Here is a 24,228-nt window from a genome sequence, read left to right as displayed (position 1 = left end):
TCTCACTAGTCCAAGTGATCAATTTCAGTTCACAATTGTTCACACTGATAGGTCTAAGAGTCAAAGGGATCACACAAACAAGACTAGTGTCTGCTAATACTAACTGATAGGATCAAAAAGGGAGAGAATGATCCATCATGGGAAGCGGGATACACAGCAGACTCATAGAAAGGCAGATGTCCTAAATAGCACTCTGGCCTCAGAATCAGCCCTTAAGGCATTCGGATATGGCTGAAGAGCCCATGAGAGTATTTTAGTCATGGAAAGCCAAGACATTCTGGAGAAAAAAAAAAGAAGACGACCTAAATGAAAAATCTCTGCGAGTGAGATCCCAGTGGAAAGAATGGGGCCATCAAAGAAGGAGGTACCTTTCTCTGAAGGGAGGAGGGAGCTTCCACTTTGACTATGACCCTGTCTAAATAAGATCAAAGTTGGCAAACTCAAAAGGCTTCCATAGCCTTGGCAACTCATGACTAGAGCCTAGGGAGATTACTGACACCATAAACAAGAGCATCAAATTGTTAAGTCAACAACAGGAGTCACTGTGTACTTACTTCTCATGTGGGATCTGTCCTTAATGTGTTGTCCAATGTGAAGTAATGCTGTAACTAGTACTGAAACAGTATTTTACACTTTGTGTTTCTGTGTGGGTGCAAACTGATGAAATCTTTACTTAATATATACTAAATTGATCTTCTGTATATAAAGATAATTGAAAAATGAATCTTGATGTGAATGGAATGGGAGAGGGAGCAGGAGATGGGAGGGTTACAAGTGGGAGGAAAATTATGGGGGGGGGGAGCCATTGTAATCCATAAACTGTACTTTGAAAATTTATATTTACTAAATTAAAAAAAAGAAAAAAAATTGAGCATAAAGATTAAATGGCAACAGGCCACCAGGAAATCACAGAAGAGGCAGGAGGGGATTACCAGTCATCTATCCATCCCCTTCCCTCAACAAGAGATGCTGTTTGGAATTTAAGAGAAAGATGGTCAGGGTTGGCCTTTCCATATACTCCAAACTGAGAGGAAGGAATACTTTCCTGACAATAAAGCTGGGACAGCTAGAGACTCAAAAACTCTCGCTGGGTGAAAGACCATGAATTGTAACTTAACTTTCAGACTTTCAATGAATAAATTAACATTTATTGACACTATATTGAATGCTATTCATGATTCTAAGTATCTGATATTTACTGACTTAAACCAACATGTTTGGTATGTCTGATTTTTATACCCATTTTAAGAATAAGGAAAAGTTAAGTACACAAAAATTAATTTGTACAGTCATCAATTCATAAATGGTAAACACAGACTAACTCTAGAGCTATGCTCTTAACCACTGCTTATACGGTGTGGTAGATAGAAAAATGGTTCCGCTGGCACTGCAGCTCACTAGGCTAATCCTCTGCCTTGCAGCGCCAGCACACCGGATTCTAGTCCCGGTCGGGGTGCTGGATTCTGTCCCAGTTGCCCCTCTTCCAGGCCAGCTCTCTGCTATGGCCCGGGAGTGCAGTGCAGGATGGCCCAAGTGCTTAGGCCCTGCACCCCATGGGAGACCAGGAGAAGCACCTGGTTCCTGGCTTCGGATCATTGGAGGGTGAACCAACGGCAAAGGAAGACCTTTCTCTCTGTCTCTCTCTCTCACTGTCCACTCTGCCTGTCAAAAAAAAAAAAAAAGGAAAAGAAAAAAAAAAAAAAAAGAAAAATGGTTCCTTGAATACGGCCATACCTCATTCCCAGAATCTGTGATTGTCACGTTTCACAGCAGAAGGGACCTTGCAGTATGAAGAACTTAAAGACCTTGTTGTAAGGAGATCATCCTGTGGGTCCAAAGTAATCACATAATCCTAAAAACAGAGAATCCAAGGCAGGCATTTGGCCTAGAGATTAAATTACCAGTTGTGACACCCACATTTCACATCAAAGAACCTGGGTTCAATTCCCTGATCCAGATCCTGATTCCAGCTTCCTGCTAATACAGATCCTAGGAGACACTAATGAGAGTTCAAATTGTGTCCCTGCCCCCGATCTGGGAGAACAGGATTGAGTTGCCAACTCCTGGCTTCAACTTCCTAGCTATTGCTGGCATTTAAGAGAGTGGGCCAGCTGATGAGCGCTTGCTTGCTCTTCTTCTCTCGGTCTCCTTTCCAGTCTTTCTGCCTCTCAAATCATTTTTTCTTGATAAATGGAGACACTTTTCCAGCTATAGTCAGGGGGAGACACAACAACAGAAAACTGATCAGGGAGATGCACCATTGCTGGCTTTGAAGGTGGAAGAAGAGAAACATGAACCAAGGAATATGGATATTTCTTTGAAAGTAGGAAAGGAGGGAAATCAATTCTCTCCTAGAGATTTCACACTAGAATGCAGCCCTGCCAACACATTTGTTTTAGCCCAGTGAGACCTACACTGGACTTCTAACCTACAAAATTATAGGATAATACATTTGTGATGTGTCAGTACGCCAAGTCTGTGATAACTTGTTACAGCAGTAGAAAACTAATATATACTGCCTCACTGAAGAAGAGTTACTCATATGTTGCCCATCCTTGAGCAAGATAATTTACAACCTGAGGTCTACAGGCTGTTTCGTTAGTTTTGAATGTACTGCATAATAGCATGTCCCACTTTTAGAATTCTACCAAACCTTGTAAGAAACTGAACCTATTTTAAATCTTCCCAGCAAAGTTCTAAGATTGATAAAATGTCATTACTTGGATCTTTAATACACAGAAAATGCCTTCTTGTTGTCTGGAAGTTTGGAGATAACTTTTATCTAAACAGTAGGGAGTTACTGCTCTAATTTTCAGAGCAAAATAGTCTGATGAATCCCTACCAAATTCCATCATCAGTGACAAAGTACTCTTTTACTTCTCAGAATAAAATAAGCCGGTGCTGTGGCTCACTAGGCTAATCCTCCACCTGTGGCGCCAGCACCCCGGGTTCTAATCCCAGTTGGGGCGCCAGTTCTGTCCTGGTTGCTCCTCTTCCAATCCAGCTCTCTGCTCTGGCCCCGGAGTGCAGTGGAAGATGGCCCAAGTGTTTGGACCCTGCACCCCTTGGGAAACCAGGAGGAAGCACTTGGCTCCTGGCTTTGGATCAGTGCAGCGCGCCGGCCACAACACGCCGGCTGTAGTGGCCACTTGGGGGGTGAACCAACGGAAAAAGGAAGACCTTTCTCTCTGTCTCTTTCTCTCTCACTGTCTAACTCTGCCTGTCAAAAAATTTTAAAAAATTTAAAAAATAAAATAAGAATAAAATAAATTGCTGAAAGGGAAACACATGACTACAATGAACTTTTTCAAAACAGTGTTAAAGTTTTCATATTTCTCATCGATATTCATCATAACAAAGACCCCAAAATGAATTCAGATTTGTTTGGCTTCTTTCATACAGCAGTGGTTTTGTACAAAGATATGATTAAAAAAAAATAGGGCACTCTCCTTTGTAGGTACTCCTTAGGGAAACATTCTACCTTCACAGAATGAATGCCACAGACTATTATCAAATGTAACATTGCTGTTTCCTTCCATGAATGTGCAGTATGCTGGCTGATAGGGTATCTACAGAATGGGCAGTAGCAATTTCTTAGTTAATGAAATGTATTGATTGAAAATGTATAATAAAAATATATAATAATAAAAAAGAAGTGTTTATGGGAGACTCAGATTATCATAAGAGTAAATTTCAGAACAGGTCTTCCGAACAGCAGTTGAATCCTGCAGAGCCATGTAATGGATGAAATTACACACCTGCCACAAGATATCACGTGTGTATACTTTCAGTGGTCAGGTTGTAGAGTATTGCTAGTTCTTCCCTGCATTGCAGATATGATGGTCATAATTAAGCTCCTGTGGTCTGAGTTCATACAAACATTATTAAAAGTGTTCCTTAACAATGAATTGAAGAAGGGAAAGCAAAATTAACTGAGTAGCATTATGACAAAATAATATAATCAAAACAAGTTCCCCTCCAGCAACCAGAGATGTAGTCACCTATGTTGGGTAATAGCATCATTTGCCTACTGCACAGAGAACCATAATAGCAAAGAGGGGGACTACTCAAGGGACTAGTCACATACAGAGCCTCCTGAATTACTGTGGTTTGAGAACTATGTGTCCAGTGTGAAAAGTACTGTGGAGGCTCTATTTTTTGTCACAACCAGTGTCATTCAGTGATCTGGTACATTATTAATTGTGCCTTGTTTATCAGTCCTTTTCCAAACCAATTTTCTTTTTTTTTTTTTTCTGAATTGACCATCTGTATAACTGAATTGGCCCAAGCTATTAAAGCACCACTTCTAACATTACCTTCATTAACCTAAAATTGTTTAAGTTTGAATAATTTTCTTAATGCTAAAGATAGTGCATAATTATAGTAGAAAATAATAAAAACACATATAAGCCAAAAACATCTGATGTCTCATTACCTAGTATTACACTGTTAATGTATAAATGATATCTTTCCATATATTTGCCCACATAAATATACATATAAATGTATTTCAGCAAAAATATTATCAGACCACATGTAATGTACAACCCACTCATGTCACTAAACATTCATGTACTTCTATATCAATCATCTAGGACTTCATCTTTAATAACAGCACATCATTATATTATATGGATTTACCTCAATTTCTTTTTTATTAAGATTTATTTATTTATTTGAGAGGCAGAGTTACAGAGAGACAGAGGGAGAGACACGGAGAGAGGTCTTCCAATCACTGGTTCACTCCCCAAATGGCCGCAAAGGCTGGAGCTGGGCCAACCCAAAGCCAGGAGACAGGAGCTTCTTCTGGGTCTTCCATGAGGGTGCAGGGACCCAAGCCATCTTCCACTGCTTTCCCAGGCCATCAGCAGGGAACTGGATTAGAAGTGGAGCAGCCAGGGCTCAAATTGGCATTTACATGGGATGCTGGCGCTAGAGGCAGAGGCTTAACTTACCATGCTACGGTGCTGGCCCCTTACCATAATTTCTTTAGTCACTGCCTTGTTATTAAACATTTAAGTATAGCTTTTAAATTTTTGTTATTACAAATACTATGATGAAGGCATTAGTACATGTGCATTGCAAATCTGTCCAATAATTTCCTTAAGTTCTATAAACCTAATTACTAGGTTAAAAGTTGGCAATGACTTAGAAATCCTAATGCCTATCCATGGCTTCATTTTAAATGGGAGAGAAAATATTAAAATCAGAATAAAAATAATTCAAAAATCCTAAGTGTATAAATTTCGTAAAGATCTGACATGCTGAAGAAAAATGTGAGCAGAAGTAGTTTAATTTGGGTCAGTTTGCTAAGGCATTTACATACATATGTGCACACATACATAAAGCTATGGGTTTAAGTAAAAGTCATTAAGTTTACAGATTAGAAAATAACATGATTTTCTAAATATCAGGCAAGGATATTAAAATATTATATTTTATGAATAATTATTTGGAATTTAAAAAATAACAGCTATGTTGACATTAATTCACATACTTTAAAATTCATCCTTTCAAAGCATAAGAGTACAATCGAGTGGTTTTTGTATATTCACAGAGTTGTGCTACTCTAATTTCATAATACTTTTATTACTTCAAAAAGAAGCTTTATATACATGGTTATACCCCAGCCTCAGGCAAACTAATCTATTTACTGCTTCTATGCATTTGCCTATTCTTGACATTTCATATATATGGATTCATAGAATATGAAGCCTTTTGTGACTGGCTTCTTTCATTTAGTATAATGTTTTCAAGGTTCATCCATGCTGTAGCAAGTATCAGTGATTCAGTATATTTTATTGCCAAATATTTTCCATTCTTACCAAGTTTAAACTGGTACGAATTCTTTACAAGTTGCTATCGATCATAAATTTGTCATACTGTTTTATAATGTTTGTCTTTAGTTCTATTCCATTAGATTGTGAGCTCACTGAAACCAAAAACTATATTCTATATATCTCTGTATATCATAAAATCCAGGCTCAACATGTGGTTGGCAATCAATTAATGTTTGCTATTTTATATATCACTAACAAAATTAATGACTTTTTAATAAATTAGATTAATTTGCCCAGCGATTTTGTAACTATGTAGACATAAATTTTATTTAAATATGTTGCAGTTTTCTTATGTTTAATTTTCTCTTACATATTTAATATTAAAAATCTCAGTAATACATATATATATTTCTAGTTAAGGTTTTAAAGTATAGATTGAATTTATAACTCCTCAAATAAGAGTCTTTTTAAAGATTTACTTATTTATTTAACAGTCAAAGTCACAGACCTTCCATCTACTGGTTAACTCCCCAGATGGTTGCAGCAGCAATGTTGGGCCAGACCAAAGTCAGAAGCCAGGAGATTCATCATGGGTGGAGGGCCCAAGCACTTAGGCCATCTCTGCTTCCCCAGGTGCCTTAGAGGGAACTGGATCAGAAGTAGACCAGCAGGACTAGAACTGGTGCCTGTATAGGATGCTGGCATCACAGGCAGTACCTTTTACCCTCTACACCATGGTGCTGGTCCCATGGGAGACATTTTTAATGTAGAGTAACTTCGGACAAATTTAGAACTCATACAGAAGATTATTCGATATCATATTTCAAATTATTTATAAAAAATTGACTATGCTGCAAGATCCATTTGTAAATCATAACACTTTAAAAACAAAATGGGCTCTTTTTTTTACAATAGAACACATTGCTTTTCTTAAACCTGTCTAGAAGAATGGTGCCTTGTTTAAAATATAATGGTAATCTTGAAGCTTACATGTATAAACTGTTTTTAATCTATCTTTTATTATTTTAATATGAATGAAATTTTGTATTAATAGACCTAGTTGTTGGTAATAGAATCCTAACCTCTGTTACTTCTGACCTATAGGGTATCTTTGTTACTAGGGTTCAGCCTGATGGGCCAGCATCCAACCTGCTACAGCCTGGTGATAAGATCCTTCAGGTAAGACCGATAAAAGCAATGCATGCAACTGCCAACGCTGACATGAACCAGTAACCATGGTATCATATTAAATGACTTGAATTGTGTGATTGAAAATGAGCCCTTCTTACATTTTGTTTATTTGCCTTCATTGTACTGGGTTTGACAAGCAACTTAGAAACAATACATTCTGATAGAATCCCATATCTAGTACCTGACACAGTATTTGATACATGATACGTGTTCTGCATACTTTTATTCAATTACATGGAATAACTTGATAATATAAGAAGAACTGAGATTATATATGTGTTTATATGTATGTATGTATGTATCTGTGCATAGTTATCAAGTAAAAGTAATAATTAAAATGTACCCAAGAAAGTATTTGCATAACTTTAGATGAGGAAGAAAGGCGAGCCGGCGCCGTGGCTCAATAGGCTAATCCTCCACCTTGCGGCGCCGGCACACCGGGTTCTAGTCCCGGTTGGGGCGCCGGATTCTGTCCCGGTTGCCCCTCTTCCAGGCCAGCTCTCTGCTATGGCCAGGGAGTGCAGTGGAGGATGGCCCAGGTGCTTGGGCCCTGCACCCCATGGGAGACCAGGAAAAGCACCTGGCTCCTGGCTCCTGCCAGGATCAGCGCGGTGCGCCGGCTGCAGCGGCGGCCATTGGAGGGTGAACCAACGGCAAAAAGGAAGACCTTTCTCTCTCTGTCTCTCTCTCTCACTGTCCACTCTGCCTGTCAAAAAAAAAAAAAAAAAAAAAAAAAAAAAAAAAAAAAAAAGAAAGGCGGATCCATAGTTAATTTCTCAACAATACATTTGAATGCTGTGAAACATGTGTTATGTCTTTCTTCTCACTTTGCCCAGATAAGAAAAAGTTGAGCTGTATATAAGGAGACTTTTCAAAATGTATTTTCTGGTGAAAAAAAAAAAGACTTTTGTACCTTAAAGCTATGCATATCACATAAGGATCACTCCAGTAAACAGTTAAGCAAGTGCGCGGCAGAATCTTGGGAGCTCCCCACACTCCTTCACCCCTCCCAGCCCCATCCCTAAACCCCTCCAGTCCCCCTCCTTATCCCTGTTACCCTGTTCCCTCACCTCTCCTCCCTTCCTTCCCCCCCCGCCAAAGTGCTAAGCATAACTTTATCCATTTTGCTTTCTTTGTCCTTCCTCTCTTTAAATTCACTTCCCATTTACTAGTAAGAGGTCCTTGATCATTCCTTACATTACAGGGAAAGGTTCTTCACCATTGTTATTATAGTCAAGATTCAATATTTTGACCTGTGATCCTAGAAATTTCTATGGCTCTATGGATCAATGATCCTAGAAATGTCCCACTATATGAAAAGGTAAGACTACCTGGAATTTCCAATATATGGCCATTTCTAGTAGTTATAAGTGGCTTCACATAATATATTGAAGATTTAGAGGCCCTGGGAAAGCAGAACATTGGGAAAGAAACCTTAGTTCATCTATACAAATGCAGTTCTAAGAATCTAAAGGCCCCTCTGAGAGAGCTTCTATCTGCTATTTACTGAACTCTCAGAAAGTCCTAAAAAAGTAGAAATCCTGTGTAGCCCAAAATACATATTTAACAGAATCACTTTCACATTCTCTTCTCAGAAGTGTTGTAAAGTAACTGTTAAGATCATGGTAGGCTGGCACCGCGGCTCACTAGGCTAATCCTCCACCTGCAGCGCCGGCATCCCGGGTTCTAGTCCTGGTTGGGAAGCCGGATTCTGTCATTCTGTCCCAGTTGCTCCTCTTCCAGTCCAGCTCTCTGCTGTGGCCCGGGAAGGCAGTGGAGGATGGCCCAAGTGCTTGGGCCCTGCACCCGCATGGGAGACCAGGAGGAAGCGCCTGGTTCCTGGCTTCAGATCGGCACAGTGCGCCAGCTGTGGCGGCCATTTGGGAGGTGAACCACCAGAAGGAAGACCTTTCTGTCTGTCTGTCTCTCTATCTCACTGTCTAACTCTGCCTGTCAAAAAAAAAAAAAAAAAATCATGGTCAGCTACTCAAGTTTTCAAACAGTTTATTACCAAAAAAAAAAAAAAAAAATTCTGCTCCACCCCTGGCACTATCACAGTAGAAAAATCATCCAGCAGGACAGGCCTGAGGTTTTTCCATGCAGACAGGAGACAAAGACCGCAATTAGTATTTTGAATCAGAACAATGAAACAAGATTAAATTCTTTACCACTTTATTATGAAAGCTACATTTTTGGATAGTCTAACTAGCCCTTTAATCTTGAGCCTTTACATCATGCCTTTGGGCCTCTAATTCATTATGTGTAAAATTTATGTTTATATTATATAGTTTATATTATATTATATCTGCTCAAAATTCCAACTGTTTGATAATTCTTGGATTGTCATGAAAGATAGCCAGGAATATTATAATTTCCATATAATTAATTAATAACAATATAATTCCTTTGCTCATTAGCAAAGGAAACTGGTAGTTAAATTTTTCTGTACTGGATTGCAAAGAAATGATTTTGAATCTCAGAGTCTGAAAAAATATATAGTAAGGGAATCTCAAATCACCGATTAGAATGCTAACCTGGGTAGAGAAGTATCCCATAGCTTGAGACAAGATTGGGGGTTGCCTTCATACTACTCAGATGCAGAAAAGAAATATATACATCAGCAACATAACAAAACGATATATATATATATTACACATATATATAATCTATATCTTAAAAATGGGAAAATAAGGAAATAGTGTCTATTTACTGGATACAAAATAGAGTGCTATTTTCTGGCTGTGAAATTCTAAAACCATTGTGGATAGAGTCAAAAGAGTTTAGATTTCTTATCCCTGGGATTACAATAGCAAAGTATACAGAGGAATGGATTCTTAATGCAAAAAGAGGAAGGAATTAAAGCCTAGTCAGTTAAAAAACAAATATACCAAAGAAGAGCTGCACCCAGTTGTCTCTCCTCTCCAGGAATGGCCATCAAGAATGAATATTATTTTTTTGCTGTAGACTCATGTTTATCTAGTACAATGAAGTCAACATCCATTTTTTGATAAAAAGAGGGGGAAAGCAGGAAAGCACAAAGATCATAAGTAACATATTATATTTATGGTATCATTCATACTAGTTAAAAAAATACAGGTGGGCAATTATACTTCCTGAAAGAAATAAGAATGACTAATTCTGAACTGAAATTTTTGCAATGTCAGATATTAAAAGAGCAGGATGCATTTTTACTTTTTCTATAACACTTGAGGCTCTTAGTTTAAAGAACACTGGGGAAAATGGGTTAATTACATTGAGTGATCTATTATTTAATAGATCTGTATTATGTGTTCTCACTAGACTATGTTTACTTACAAAGCTTAATGGCAATGTACAACCTGGAAAATAAAGGAAAAGGGAAGAAAAAAAAATGGGTATGGGATGCCAGCACTGCAGGTGGCAGCTTTACCTGCTATGCCACAGCACTGGCCCCAGTGTTCTATGGTTTTTTCTCTAACTCTTTTTACCCACTATTCTCTATTCTGTTTTGGTTATTAGAATGGTATTTGAATTACATGAAGATGTGTGCATTGAGTTAGGATGATGATAATTAAAACACACTCGCAGGCCGGCGCCGTGGCTCACTAGGCTAATCCTCCGCCTTGTGGCACCGGCACACCGGGTTCTAGTCCTGGTCAGGGCGCCGGATTCTGTCCCGGTTGCCCCTCTTCCAGGCCAGCTCTCTGCTGTGGCCAGGGAGTGCAGTGGAGGATGGCCCAAGTGCTTGGGCCCTGCACCCATGGGAGACCAGGAGAAGCACCTGGCTCCTGCCATCGGATCAACGCGGTGCACCGGCCGCAGCGCGCCAGCCGTGGCGGCCATTGGAGGGTGAACCAACGGCAAAGGAAAACCTTTCTCTCTGTCTCTCTCTTACTGTCCACTCTGCCTGTCAAAAAAAAAAAAAAAAAAAAACCCACTCGCATGATTTTTCTGTTATTTCACTATTCATTTTCCCAGGACACACTATAATTAATAAACATATTCAAGTGACTTACTGTGCCAATTTGTTTTAAGACAGTGTGACACATGGAAAGAGCATGATGCTGGGAGAACTGATCTTTCATGGCCTCACCAGATTCTTTAATGTTACATTATGTAGAATGATAGAAAGAAAAAAATTGAAAGCACATGGATAATTTTTAATATTAGATTGAATTTGCCAATATTGAACTATTTTTGAGATGGCTGTTTAGTTAGTTTAACAACAATTAGTTGCATTTTTATGTTATGTCCTGCTTTTTTTTAAGATTTATTTATTTATTTATTTATTTAAGAGGCAGAGTTACAGAGAGGCAGAGGCAGAGAGAGAGAGAGAGGTCTTCCATCCACTGTTTCATTCCCCCAAATGGCCACAACTTTGGATCAGTTGGGCTGATCCAAAGCCAGGAGCATTGAGCTTCTTCCAGGTCTCCCATGTTGGTGCAGGGGCCCCGGGACTTGGGCCATCTCTTATTGCTCTTCCAGGCCATAACAGGAAGCTGGATCAGAAGTGGAGCAGCCGGGACTAGAACTAGCACCCATATGGGATGCAGCCACTGCAGGCAGCAGCTTTACCTGCAGTGCTGGCTATGTCCTGTTTCTTTTTTTTTTTTCTTTTTAATCTATCCTAATTGCTTATACTTCATATAATTCAAAATATATCTGAATACAGAAAAGCTATTCATTATAGTTATGCATCTGAAAACATGAATAGACCAGGCAAAAATAATATATTGTACTTGAAATATAACAACATGATTGATAGTTATAGCCTAATGCTCACTTCTAAGTATATTGTGTTCCATTATGTTAGGGTAGTCAGCCCTGCCTCCCTTTTTAACCCACTTCCTTCCTCAAGCACAAGCCTAACTTTGGCAGGAAAAGAATAACTAAATCACATATAGAGAATTAGTTCATGATATCCAAATTTTATAAATTATCAAAATGGAGTTTCTCTAATATGAGACATGTAGATATAAAAATAATTGAAGATACTTTTACAGTCACTTCTACTGTACCATCATTTTAAGTATTTAGAAATTTGTAATTCAAAACATACTCCTGGTCTCTGGCTGTATCTCTAAAACAGCAAACTAGAAAAATCAATAAGATTAAATAATTCAACAAGCCAGATTTTTTTTCACCTGAATCTTGAAATTCATACAGAAAGTTCAAGAAACCACTCTCAACAAATAAGTCTATCAAAGAATACATGAACTGTTAGCAGACTTATTATCATGCCTTTTTTTGTTTAGTTAATTGTTATTTGGCTCCAATACCATTATTTCCACCAGAATCATGAGGTTTGATTCCTGCTGGCAACTCCATGCACATCTTGATTAGAGTCATAGTGTCATTAGTGTCAGAAGCCTCATAATAGATGAGACAGAAGTCGTGTGCTCTCAGGAAGCTCATAGCTTTGGAAGACAGATGAATTATCCAGACCCATTAGAGAACAAATAAAGTAACAGATTTGTTATGCAATTAATGGGTGTTATGATGATGTTAAGAGAATGAAATGGTTGATATAAGAGGATTTTTCTTGGGCATCAGAGGAGGTGGTCATTCACCAGAAAAAAAAAAAATGCAAGGTGCTGGCCCCTTCTGTTCTTAGCCCATCCAGCAAGTCAGCAAGTGAGTGGGGAAGGGGAGATCTTGAGTGGCAGGGAACACTAAGGAGTATGGAGATTGAGGATACAGGGAATAGAGAAAAGGGAGTGGGTCTCTAGTGGGGCAGGAGTTCCTTTAGCAGAGAAGAGAGGAGGGTAAATCGGTAAACAGGTAGAAAGAACACCTGTGAGAGGGACTGCCCTATATAGGAGAGGAAGAGCCCGGGTTGTCTGATCTGATTTCATCATCATTTAAAAAATCATCTATTATTTTCACTTTATGTTTCTGTGTGGGAGCAAACTATTGAAATCTTTACTTAATGTATGCTAAACTGATCTTCTGTATATAAAGAGAATCGAAAATGAAGCCTCATGTGAATGGAAGGGGAGAGGGAGTGGGAAAGGGGAGGGTTGTGGGTGGGAGGGACGTTATGGGGGGGAAGCCATTGTAATCCATAAGCCGTACTTTGGAAATTTATATTCATTAAATAAAAGTAAAAAAAAAAAAAGAAAGAAAACTGAAGATTTAAAAAAGCTTCTCAAGGACTTGAATTCGAATACAGAGATGGTTTGGAGAGAGGAGGAACATGGGGGTGAGAGGAGGTGATGGGATACAGCTTCCAAGGCTCAGACTGTGAGAGGTAAGACTACATTCCCAGCCATCTAAATGATACATCGTGGATGGCTCGTTCTGCTGCACAAGTATTCAATCACTGAATCAGTGGCTCCCGACATCCTTGTCTGAATGAAGTTTCATGGCTCCTTTAATGGCCAGTAGGTGTATGTTTAGCTGCTAGCAGAATTATCTGACTTAGGTAGAGCTCATTTACCCCACAGCCTCAGCTATCAGAAAGAAAACCATAAACTAGGAAACAAACAAAATGCTTCTGAGAAATCATAATTTGTTTTTTAATTTTCATTCCATTTGAAAGGCAGAGAGATAGAGAAAAGTCCCCATCCACTGCTTCACTCCCCAGATGTCTGCCACAGCCAAGCTCAGACCAGCCCACAGCAGGAGCTGGGAACTCAATCCAGGTCTTCAACATGGGTGTCAGTGACCCAAGCACACCTCCCAGGATGTGAATTAGCAGGAAGCTGGATCTGCAGCAGAGGAGCTGGGACTCAAACCAGGCACTGTGACATAGGGTATGGGTGTCCCAGGCATTACTAATGTAATAGTTGACATTAGAGGTCCATCCCAAGAAACCACAAAATCCATTCTATAAAGTCACGCCTTTTCCTCATAAGATGTATTTCACAACTGGATCTTTTACTTATGTTTCTTGACCCTCAAGGGGACAACCTTTTGATCCATGTACATTGTCAGAAGCAAGAAGTCATAGCCTACAGCTTCATTTGGGCTGGAAGGGAGAGAAAAACACTCTTTAAAAGACAGAGGCCAGCAAGTTAAGCTGCTTTCTACAGCACCGGCATCCTATACGGGCTCTGATTAGAGTACTGCCTACTCAATTTCCAATCCAGATCCCTACAAATGGCCTGGGAAAGCAGCCAAAGATAGCCCAAGTGTTTGGGCCCCTGGACCCATGTGAGAGACCTGGAGGAAACTCCTACTCCTGGCTTCGGCCTGGCCCAGCGCTGACAGTTGAGTCCATTTGGGGAGTCAACCAGCAAATGGAAGAGCCCTCGCCCTCACCCTCCTCTCTTTCTGTTGCTCTGCTTTTTAAATAAATAAATAATTTTTTTTCCATCCACTGGTTCACTCCCCAGTTGGCTGCAATGGCCGGAGTTGCACCGATCTGAAGCCAAGAGCTTTCTTCCAGGTCTTCCACGTAGGTGCAGGGGCCTGAGGACTTGGACCATCTTCCATTGCTTTCCCAGGCCATAGCAGAGAGCTGGATGGGAAGTGGAGCAGATGGGACTAGAACCCCCACCCATATGGGATACCAACGCTGCAGGCCAGGGCTTTAACCCACTGTGCCAAAGAGCTGACCAGAATGAATTAAAAAAAAAAAAAAAGGTTAGACTATGTTTATTTTTCTGAATTTTTAGAAATTTTACCTAAAAAAAAACTGTAAAAAAGTAGAATGAAAATTTTTTTTCGCAATTAAAATTAAGTGTTGAGGGAGCAAGCATTTAGCCTAGTGGTGAAAATGCTTGCATTCTATATTGGATTACTTGAGTTTGATTCCTGGCTTCAGCTCCTGACTCCAGCTTCCTGCCAGTGCATACCTTAGGAAGCAGAAGTGATGGGCCAGTTAGATTCCTGTCATTCACATAGGACACTTGGATCGAGTTCCTGGCTCCTGACTTCTACTCAACCTTGAAGGCATTTGAGCCGTGAACCAGTGGGTGGGAGCTCTCTAAATCTCTCTCTCTCTCTCTCTCTCTCTACCCCCCAAAAAAGTAAGTAATTTTTTTAAGTTAACTGTTGGAACCTTAAAAAATAAACGTAAGGTATTTGGAATTTCACTAAAGCAAATTCCATGAATGCCAAGAACTTAATGTATTTTTATATCTTATTTGCTGGTTGAAAATTAAAAACACCAGAGATTTGTGGGTGGAGGGAAATGGTAATCATGGAATTCTACATGTTCAAAGTAATTATTGCCTAGAATGATATAATATTTTGTAGGATAAGATTTTTTTAAAAAATGCACCTTGATTAGAATGCAGTTAAAAATAGATTTATATAATATGTGTGGTTTTATATGCCAGAGTTCCACTGCATATCATTATGAATTGTTTTGCTCATAGTATATAAACTAGAACAATTAATTTAAAATTTTTGAAAATACTGTTTGCTGCAAATCAAAAAATTGTATTTTAAGTGTTAAGTACAACATAAGAACCCATGAAAACAAAGTTATTAGCCTGGCTGTGTCCTTCATAGTTTGGCTAATATGAAAATAACATTAAGCTTCTTTATTGTGTCACTTAAATCACATAACAACCCTGCAAGGTTTCTGTTGTTAACAGATATCATATAACCTTTTTGAGCTCTTCTCATTATACAATATTGATTCTCTAGAGCAAATTTTACTGATAACATCATGGATATTACATTTTCTTATTTATTTTTTGGTGATTTATTTGGAAAACATGCAGCAAATCTCCACTGTGTACAAGGTATTGTATCAAACAACTGAACAGTATAATAAGGAATATAACTAAGTTCCTGTCTTTATATAATCTAGTCCAGGAAGTAGACATGCCCAGAATTACACAGAGCAGAAAATGAAGGAGAACCAAATAGCTAACTGTCAAACATTCAGTAAAATGAACTCCAGTCTGCCTTTTAAGAGCATGCTGTCCACCAAAACAGAGACCAAGCTGCTTACAAATAAGGGGTGATTTGCAGAGTTTTTTTCTTTCATAGATAAAGGAAAAGGAATAGAGTTTGGCTTGTTGGGAAAATGCCTTGCAGATTTAGGTAGCAAATTCATTTGTTGATGTTCATTTGACATGTTTAATAGAAAGAAAATTGGCATTTGGCATAGCAGTTAGGATTCTACTTGGGATGCTGATATTCCATATCATAGCGCCTGGGTTCAAATCCTAGCTCTGCTTCAGATTCTAGTTTCCTGCTAATGTGTACCCTGGGATTGCAATAGATGATAGCTCAAGTAGCTGGGTCCCTGACACCTATGTGGGATGCCCAGATTGAGTCTAGGCTATTAGCTTCAGCCTGGTCCTGCCTCTGCTGTTACTGGTATTTAGAGAGTTAATCAGCAGAGGGAAGATCTCGCTGCATGTGTCTCTGTCTCTTTGTGACCTTTAAATAAAATGAAAAGAAACATAAATAATTTAAACAAAATAAAATCAGAGCAGATAAGTAAATTCCTTCAGAATTGATATTTGAAAGTTCCTAAGTTTCTATACAAATAATTTCCAAAGTCCTCAGTTGAGTCTATGCTTATTTCACCATGTCCCTTTTGCGCCTGAATTCATAAGGCATTCAAGCTAAAGTACATGTGTATACTTAAGACAGAAGAGAAATTCTTATGTTTTATTTTGTGAAGGATTTCATTTTGTGAAAGATTTTTTTAATATTACATTAAAAGCAATTAAGATTTAAAACTTGGCCAGTGCTGCAGTTCACTAAGCTAATCCTCCACCTGCAGCGCAGGCATCCCAGGTTCTAGTCCCAGTTGGGGTGCCGGATTCTGTCCCGGTTGCCCCTCTTCCAGTCCAGCTCTCTGCTGTGGCCCGGGAGTGCAGTGGAGGATGGCCCAAGTGCTTGGGCCCTGCACCCGCATGGAAGACCAGGAGGAAGCACCTGGCTCCTGGCTTGGGATCGGCACAGTGCACCGGCTGTAGCGGCCATTTGGGGGGTGAACCAACAGAAGGAAGACCTTTCTCTCTCTCTCTCTCTCACTAACTCTGCCTGTCCAAAAAAAAAAAAATAATAATAATAATTAAAACTTTCTCACAGGGGGCCAGCGCTGTGGCACACTAGGTTAATCCTCCACCTGTGGCACCGGCATCCCATATGGGCGCCGGGTTCAAGACCTGTTTGCCCCTCTTCCAGTCCAGCTCTCTGCTGTGGCCCAGGAGGCAGTGGAGGATGGCCCAAGTGCTTGGGCCCCTGCACCCACATGGGAGACTGGGATGGGGCACCTGGCTCCTGGCTTCAGATCGGTGTAGTTCCGGCCATTGTGGCCATTTGGGGAGTGAACCAACGGAAGGAAGACCTTTGTCTCTCTCTCTCTCACTGTCTGTAACTCTACCTGTCAAATAAATAAATAAATAAATCTTTAAAAAACAACTTTCTCACATTTATAAATAGCAACATAAATTATTCCACCAGTCCTATGTCCAAGGCTTCTCCAAGGCCAATTTTTAAGTTTGGAGTTTTATATAATAAGAAATTTGGAATTACAGCATTGTCTGGAAAATTTCTGCAGTATAAACACCTGTAATTTACCCATTTAACAAGATATTATATCCAAATGTTGAAGGTCTACAGATTGTTGATAGGAAAGTGTTTCAAAGGACTTGGCATAGTCATTGCAGTATTGATTGTGCAGTATGCTGAACTATATATATATAACCCAATATCTAATTAGAGTACTCTATCAGATTAAAATTCTGAAGTAGGAACTAATTCCAGGTATTTAATGTGAAGCATAATGATGATTATATAAAATTCCTACTGTTTCTCATAAGGCCATGAAGGTTTACCCTTATAGCTCTAATTCAGTTGCTATGTTTTTTATTTTCTCTCATCCCAGGAGTTGTGGTTATTCAAAATGGTATATTCAAATACAAAATATATGTGTGTTGGCCCTTTAAATGTTTTAACACAACTGTGTCTATAGTCTTATTTCCCTTTTGGAATCTGTAAAGATCCATGCTGTTCTTCTTAATGGATTATTCTACCAACCCGTGGCCAAGCTTTCTCCATGGCCAATTTTTAAGTTTAGAGCCTTGGATAAGAAGAATATAACAGAATTCCTAGGAGTATCACAGCATCATCTGGAAAATTTCTGTAGTATAAACATTCGTAATTTATCTGTTTAATAAAACATTTGCCAGAAGGAAATGAAAGATAAATCCCAAAAGAACAAGAGGAGGAAATCCAGAAACAAAGTGTGTTTTACAGTAAATTGTTGAACTATATTTGCAAAACTCCACTTTTTGTTATTATTTTCATTAACCCTCAGTTTTTTGTTCTAAATCATGAGAAAGGGTGTTTAAAAACATTTTGTGACACATGTCAAATGGAATTGAAATAATGAGAGCTATCTTCTAGAAATAACAGATTACAGTAAAATGTTCCTGCATACTTTCAAGTCAACTAAAACTAGAAACTCATCAATTATATATTCTTTCTTTAAGATTTATTTATTTGTTTGAAAGGCAGAGTTACAGAGAGGAAGAAGCAGAGGCAAAGAGAGAGAAATCTTCCATCTACTGGTTCACTTCCCAAATGTTGCAACATCCAGAGTTGGGCCAATCCAAAACCAGGAACCAGGAGGTTCATTTGGGTCGCCCACATGGGTTCAGGGGCCCAAGTACCTAAGCTTCTGCTGCTTTCCCAAGCACATTAACAGGCAGCTGGATCAGAAGTGGAGCAACCAGGACTTGAACAGCTGCCCATATGGGATACCGGCACTACAGATGATGGTTTTACCTGCTGTCCCACAGTGTCGGCACCAAATACACATTCTTGAAGCATAACAATTTTATAATATCTTTTCTTTTCCCAGATTGTTTTCTTATTAACCTCTTTTCAACTTAATAAGCACTCATTTATTTCTCACTTTTATTTAGGTGCAATTTTCTCAAAATTGTACACATCTTATTCAGATTGATGATAGTGTTTTATGTAGAGCCTATATGTACCAAATGTGGCAGCATAGTTGTATTTTAAATTTTCATTGGATTATTCTTCAAACCACCTTTTGCATTTATATTATACACATTTGAAATATCATATTCATAAATATATTAATATGCCTTTGTTTTTCAAATTATCATTGGATTAACACTCTGTAATTAATAGTGTATAGTACCAGTTTTTATTTCCTCAGCTTCCTCCATTCATACACACAAAACAACCACAAAATGCCACTAGTTGGAATACTATGCTAGTACTGTGATTCTTTTGGTATTTAGTTTTGCTGAAAAAAAACTTACAAAATCCAGTAACATAATACTTTGATTCCCTGTCTGAACTATACAAGATATAAGCAGATACTCATATTTATCATGTTAACAAATGCAGTTTAAATTTGTGCTGCTCTTCTATCTCAAAGATGAAAGGAGAAGTTTCTCTAGGACTGAGATTCTATCTTCTCTTTCCATTCAAACCCCATTTCTAATTCCCTGTCATTACTTCCTCTGGCAACAGGTCTACATTAATGCTCCATATCAAGAAATGGCTCAATTACAACTAAACAGTACATTCATTTTATGAGTGCAAAACACTCATAACAGCTTCACAACATCCAAAGGAACATACCGTGTCAAGATACAGAGAGCTGAAAACTGACATAAATTCCCATCTTCCCACTAAGTGTGTGGTCTTGGATGTTTCACGTACTCTCTCTGATCCTCACATTTTCATCTTTCAAAAACTCAGGGGTAACTAAGTGAGGAAAAATGTTCCTTCCTCTGACATTTTTCTTCTATTCCTGTAGCTGAATGAAAATTCTATTTCTTAAACTCGAGAAAGTAGCGAAGTAATATTAGCAGTGGTAACTAACACTTAGAGAGCTATTGATTGTCTATAGTATGCCAGGCCCTGTCATAAGACCTGACATATATTGACTCATATAATCTTTAATAAACTTCCTAAAGTAACATCCCAAGTCCTCCTGGTATCTTCAAGCTATCCCCAGGTACCGGTTAAGATCTTTTAAATAGTCCTCTTGAGGTTGGCCAAAGCTCTGACTTACAGCCAAACATTTCTGGTGACTAGAATTACAGGTGAAGTCCTAATGTCCATTGGACTGAATGATCTCATTTATCAATCTACTTAGCTCCTTTTGGGAGGTTAGCTCTATTTATGTCTCTTCACTGATCTAACGCTCATTTGTACTTACAAGCATTAAAAACTAAAAGCTGGAGCTTCAAAGCTATGTTCAAAGACAAGTTCTAAAAGCATCTTGCTGGCCCTGAATCAGCACCTGGACTGTGGCTCTGACCAATCTAGAAGCCTACTTTATTAGACACAGATCCAGATGAGCCCAGAATAATACAGCTCCCCTTTTCCCAGCTATTTCCTCTGTGCTACAGAAAAATAGCATTAAGTGAGGCCACTAGCAAAGATTTGATTGTCTTGGATTTTGTTACCTTCCTGAGCACTCTCTGTTGGTCCTTTTTGGAGATTACCCTTCCCAGATATCCTCCTGCCTGGGCCTCTAAGGAACCCAGAACTTTCTTTCCTCACCCCTCTCTGCTATCACACTGGAACCAGCTTTCCACCACCTCTGGTAGGAAGGATTAAACTGTTTCACCTTTCCCCAGCTCACTTCAAGAAGATTTTCCTGAATGTTCTGGTCCATGGCAAACACGATCTTTCAGTTCTGCTCTGCACTTCCAAAGCTACAATCCCCTGGGGCCGGCACTGTGGCACAACGGGTTAAAGCCCTGGCCTGAAGCGCTGGCATCCTATTTGGGCACCAATTCTAGTCCCTGCTGCTCCTCTTCCAATCCAGCTCTCTGCTATGGCCTGGGAAGGCAGTAGAAGATGGCCCACGTCCTTGGGCCCCTACACCCATGTGGGAGACTGGGAAGAAGCACCTGGCTCCTGGCTTCATATGGGCGCAGCTCCAGCTGTTGCGGCCATCTGGGGAGTGAACCAGCAGATGGAAGACCTCTCTCTCTGTCTTGACCTCTCTCTGTAACTCTGTCTTTCAAATAAATGAAATAAATCTTTAAAAAAAAAAAAAAAAGCTACACTCCCATCCTCTTCCTTTGATTAGATTTCCTTTTTTTTTTTTCCCCACAATGCTCCCCTTTAAGCATATTTTCTGACAGATCTCTCAGCGTTCCCTGAAGGTAATACCAGGCTGCAGTAAAACCTAACCTCTGTTGCTAATGCTGCCAACCTGACTTCCTTCCTGAATTCTACTCTTTTATTCCAAAATATATGATCAACAGTTCCTTTGAATGTGTTGCCTATTCCACATACACCATTATTGTCTTGTCACCTTAGTTTGCTATTTCTGCAAGGGTCTCTATTTTCAGTTAATGGCATTACAATTTGATCCTTGTTTATTTCTTGTACTTTTGTCTAATCAGGTGCCAAATTTATAAGATCTACCTATAGAAAGTTTCCTTCTTTTTAATCTAGTTCCTATTAAGTCTTCTAGAATTGCTGTAGCAGATAGTCTGTCTGTCTACTTTTAGGAGAGAAGGCTCACATATGGCCATAACAACCCAATTAAGCCAGAGTTGAAACTATAATAAGAATGAGAGATTCAGCACTTGTGTAGCTTTTAACTTGGGACTAGGTGCTATCTCCATTAGTATTTTTAGAGTGAGTCCAATTAAACTTGATAACATTCTGAATGGGAATCATGGTCCTACAACCACTGGAAAGAGCATAATCATGTTAGAAGGTAAAATAGGTGATACAGCAACAATCTTTAAGGGAAAAAAATGCGTGTTCTTTTTTTTTTTTTTTTTTGACAGGCAGAGTGGACAGTGAGAGAGAGACAGAGAGAGAAAGGTCTTCCTTTGCCGTTGGTTCACCCTCCAATGGCCGCCGCTGCAGCCGGCGCACCGCGCTGATCCTGGCAGGAGCCAGGATCCAGGTGCTTTTCCTGGTCTCCCATGGGGTGCAGGGCCCAAGCACCTGGGCCATCCTCCACTGCACTCCCTGGCCATAGCAGAGAGCTGGCCTGGAAGAGGGGCGACCGGGACAGAATCCGGTGCCCCAACCGGGACTAGAACCCGGTGTGCCGGCGCCGCAAGGTGGAGGATTAGCCTATTGAGCCACGGCGCCGGCTAAAATGCTTGTTCTTTTATCATGGTCAGTGAAATGTTAGTTAAAGCACTTAGAGTGTGGTCTTACTATTTCCATAAAATAATGAGAAAAATAATAAGAAAGAATATTATGGCATCATATGATTCAGCCCAATCCTTCTCCTGGCTATGTGATGTAAGACAAGTCACCTGTATGAGGTGTAGATTTTTTGCTTACAAATAGCAGGATTAGCCTGGCCCAGCAGTTTTCACACTGTGTTTTTGCACTCTGAGATTGAAAGATATTAGTAAGCAAGCTGGTCTCTGAATGCAATCCATCTCTAGCTCTAGCTCTAGCTCTAGCTCTTTCATCTCTAGCTCTAGCTCTGTCTCTACCTCTACCTCTGTCTCTGTCTCTCCAGGAAAGTTCTGTTTAAATGTTTTCCATATTGGGCTATCTCTCCTCCTTTTGAAGAAAAGATTATTTGAAATAACTCTCCTTCTAAAAACCGAAACAAAAACAACCCTTCCTCATTAGCCTAGTTTTGCAATTGTTTCCTATGCTAATGTCTGGGGTCTAAATTGACAGATTTATTTGTTTTAATTCTGTTTATTCATCTATTTATGTTATTTAGCTATTTATTTATTTATTTATTTATTTATTTATTTATTTATTTATTTGAAAGAGCTAGAGAGAGAGAGAATGAACGAATGAATGAGTCTTTCATCCTCTGGTTTATTCCCCAGATAGCCACAATAGCCAGTGCTGAGCAAAGCCAAAGCCAGGGGTCAGGAGCTTCATCAGGGTATCTCACATGGGTGCAGGGGCCTAAATATTTGGGCCATCTAGTGCTGCTTCCCCAGGTGCATTAGTATGGAGCTGGATAGGAAGTGGAATAGTTGGGATTTGAACCAGAGCCCATATGGGATGTCAGAGTCGCAGGTGGATGCTTTACCCACTATGCCACAATGCTGCCCTATTTGTTCTAATTCTCACAAAAAAAGATTGTATATGTGAATCATGTGAAAACTCTTCCCCCTGCATATACTATTGCAGAATTTCCACAAAATAGCTGATTGTTCATTTGCGGGCTGGAGGAGACTTTGGGGATGAGACAAGAGAAGGACTTGTCCTCACTAATCACATTTTTGCCAGATATGAGCAAGAGAAAACTTCATTATGTGGTTCTGAGAAATAGCTCACTTGGAAATTTCCCATCCTCACTCTGCCCTCTTCTGAGCTACCTTAGCATTTTATCTCTTCAGGTGTTAACTCAATGAACATGCATTTGGTAAGTGCTTACTCATGAAAGACATATTCCACATTATTTCTAGTTATGTCCTTGCCTTGCTTCCCCATCTAGATGACCACTTATCTGATAGGAGCTTCTCTGCTTCATCTCTTTCTAACTTTCTATCCCCAGTGCCTAGCAAAACACCTTGGGCAGTCAGCACACAACAGATACTTTTTATTGAAACAAAGCAGAAGTAGTCATAGTGGTAGTAGACCAAGCTTCTTTGAAGATTCTTTGATAAAAGTGTCATTCTATGAGGGCCGGTGCTGTGGTGCAGCAGTGGGTTAACGCCCTGGCCTGAAGCACTGGCATCCCGTATGGGTGCTGGTCGAGACCCAGCTGCTCCACTTCCCATCCATCTCTCTGCTATGGCCTGAGAAAGTAGTAGAAGATGGCCCCTGCACCTGCGTGGGAGACCCGGAAGAAGCTCCTGGCTTCTGGCTTCGAATTGGCACAGCTCCGCCCATTGTGGTCAATTGGGGAGTGAACCATCAGATGGAAGACTCTCTCTCTCCCTCTCTCTTCCTCTCTCTCTCTCTGCCTCTCCTCTCTCTGTGTAACTCCGACTTTCAAAGAAATAAATAAATCTTTAAAAAAAAGTGTCATTCTAAACTAACAGTTTTTGATTAATTTGCTATGTAAGTTTTATACCATTTATGTCCTTAACACTGACATTACTATCTTTTTAATATTAATATTATGTCAAGTCTGATGATAGACAACATACCATTCTTGGTTTCCAAATCATAGTGAATTCCTCAGCCCTTAAGCTTGAAGATGAAAGATTTTGAACAATTCCCTGAAAATTCCCAGTGAGTTTTGGGTTCCTTACAACCTTAGATTTACATCTGCATATAGAGAAATCTGAGCACTCACAATGCCATCAATAAATTTTAACATTGAAGACTTCCATTATTAAAATTAAATCTTATTTTCACAATTAAGCTATATCTTTTTGTCAAATTGAAGTCATTAAAGTTGGTATATCGCTTAGAATAA

The 24,228-nt window shown here is 39.4% G+C and overlaps 1 protein-coding gene across 7 annotated transcripts in view; it reads left to right on the top strand.

The window, feature by feature from the left end:
• LRRC7 (leucine rich repeat containing 7) overlaps positions 1–24,228 on the top strand; it is a 589,098-nt gene that overhangs the window by 562,444 nt on the left and 2,426 nt on the right. For 6 of the 7 annotated variants that reach the window (XM_051857612.3, XM_089337199.1, XM_051857607.3 and 3 more), the window contains one exon: positions 6,885–6,959. In XM_051857612.3, the coding sequence (XP_051713572.2) occupies positions 6,885–6,959 (75 nt within the window). The remainder of the gene's footprint in view (positions 1–6,884; positions 6,960–24,228) is intronic. The other variant, XM_089337200.1, reaches the window with a different exon arrangement.

This window comes from Oryctolagus cuniculus, chromosome 7 (assembly GCF_051225735.1).
Source record: "Oryctolagus cuniculus isolate XC-2025 breed Fujian yellow rabbit chromosome 7, ASM5122573v1, whole genome shotgun sequence".
In the NCBI taxonomy this organism is placed as follows: domain Eukaryota; kingdom Metazoa; phylum Chordata; class Mammalia; order Lagomorpha; family Leporidae; genus Oryctolagus; species Oryctolagus cuniculus.
The sequence above is the reverse complement of the archived record's forward strand: the minus strand, read 5'-3'. Positions and strand labels throughout refer to the sequence as shown.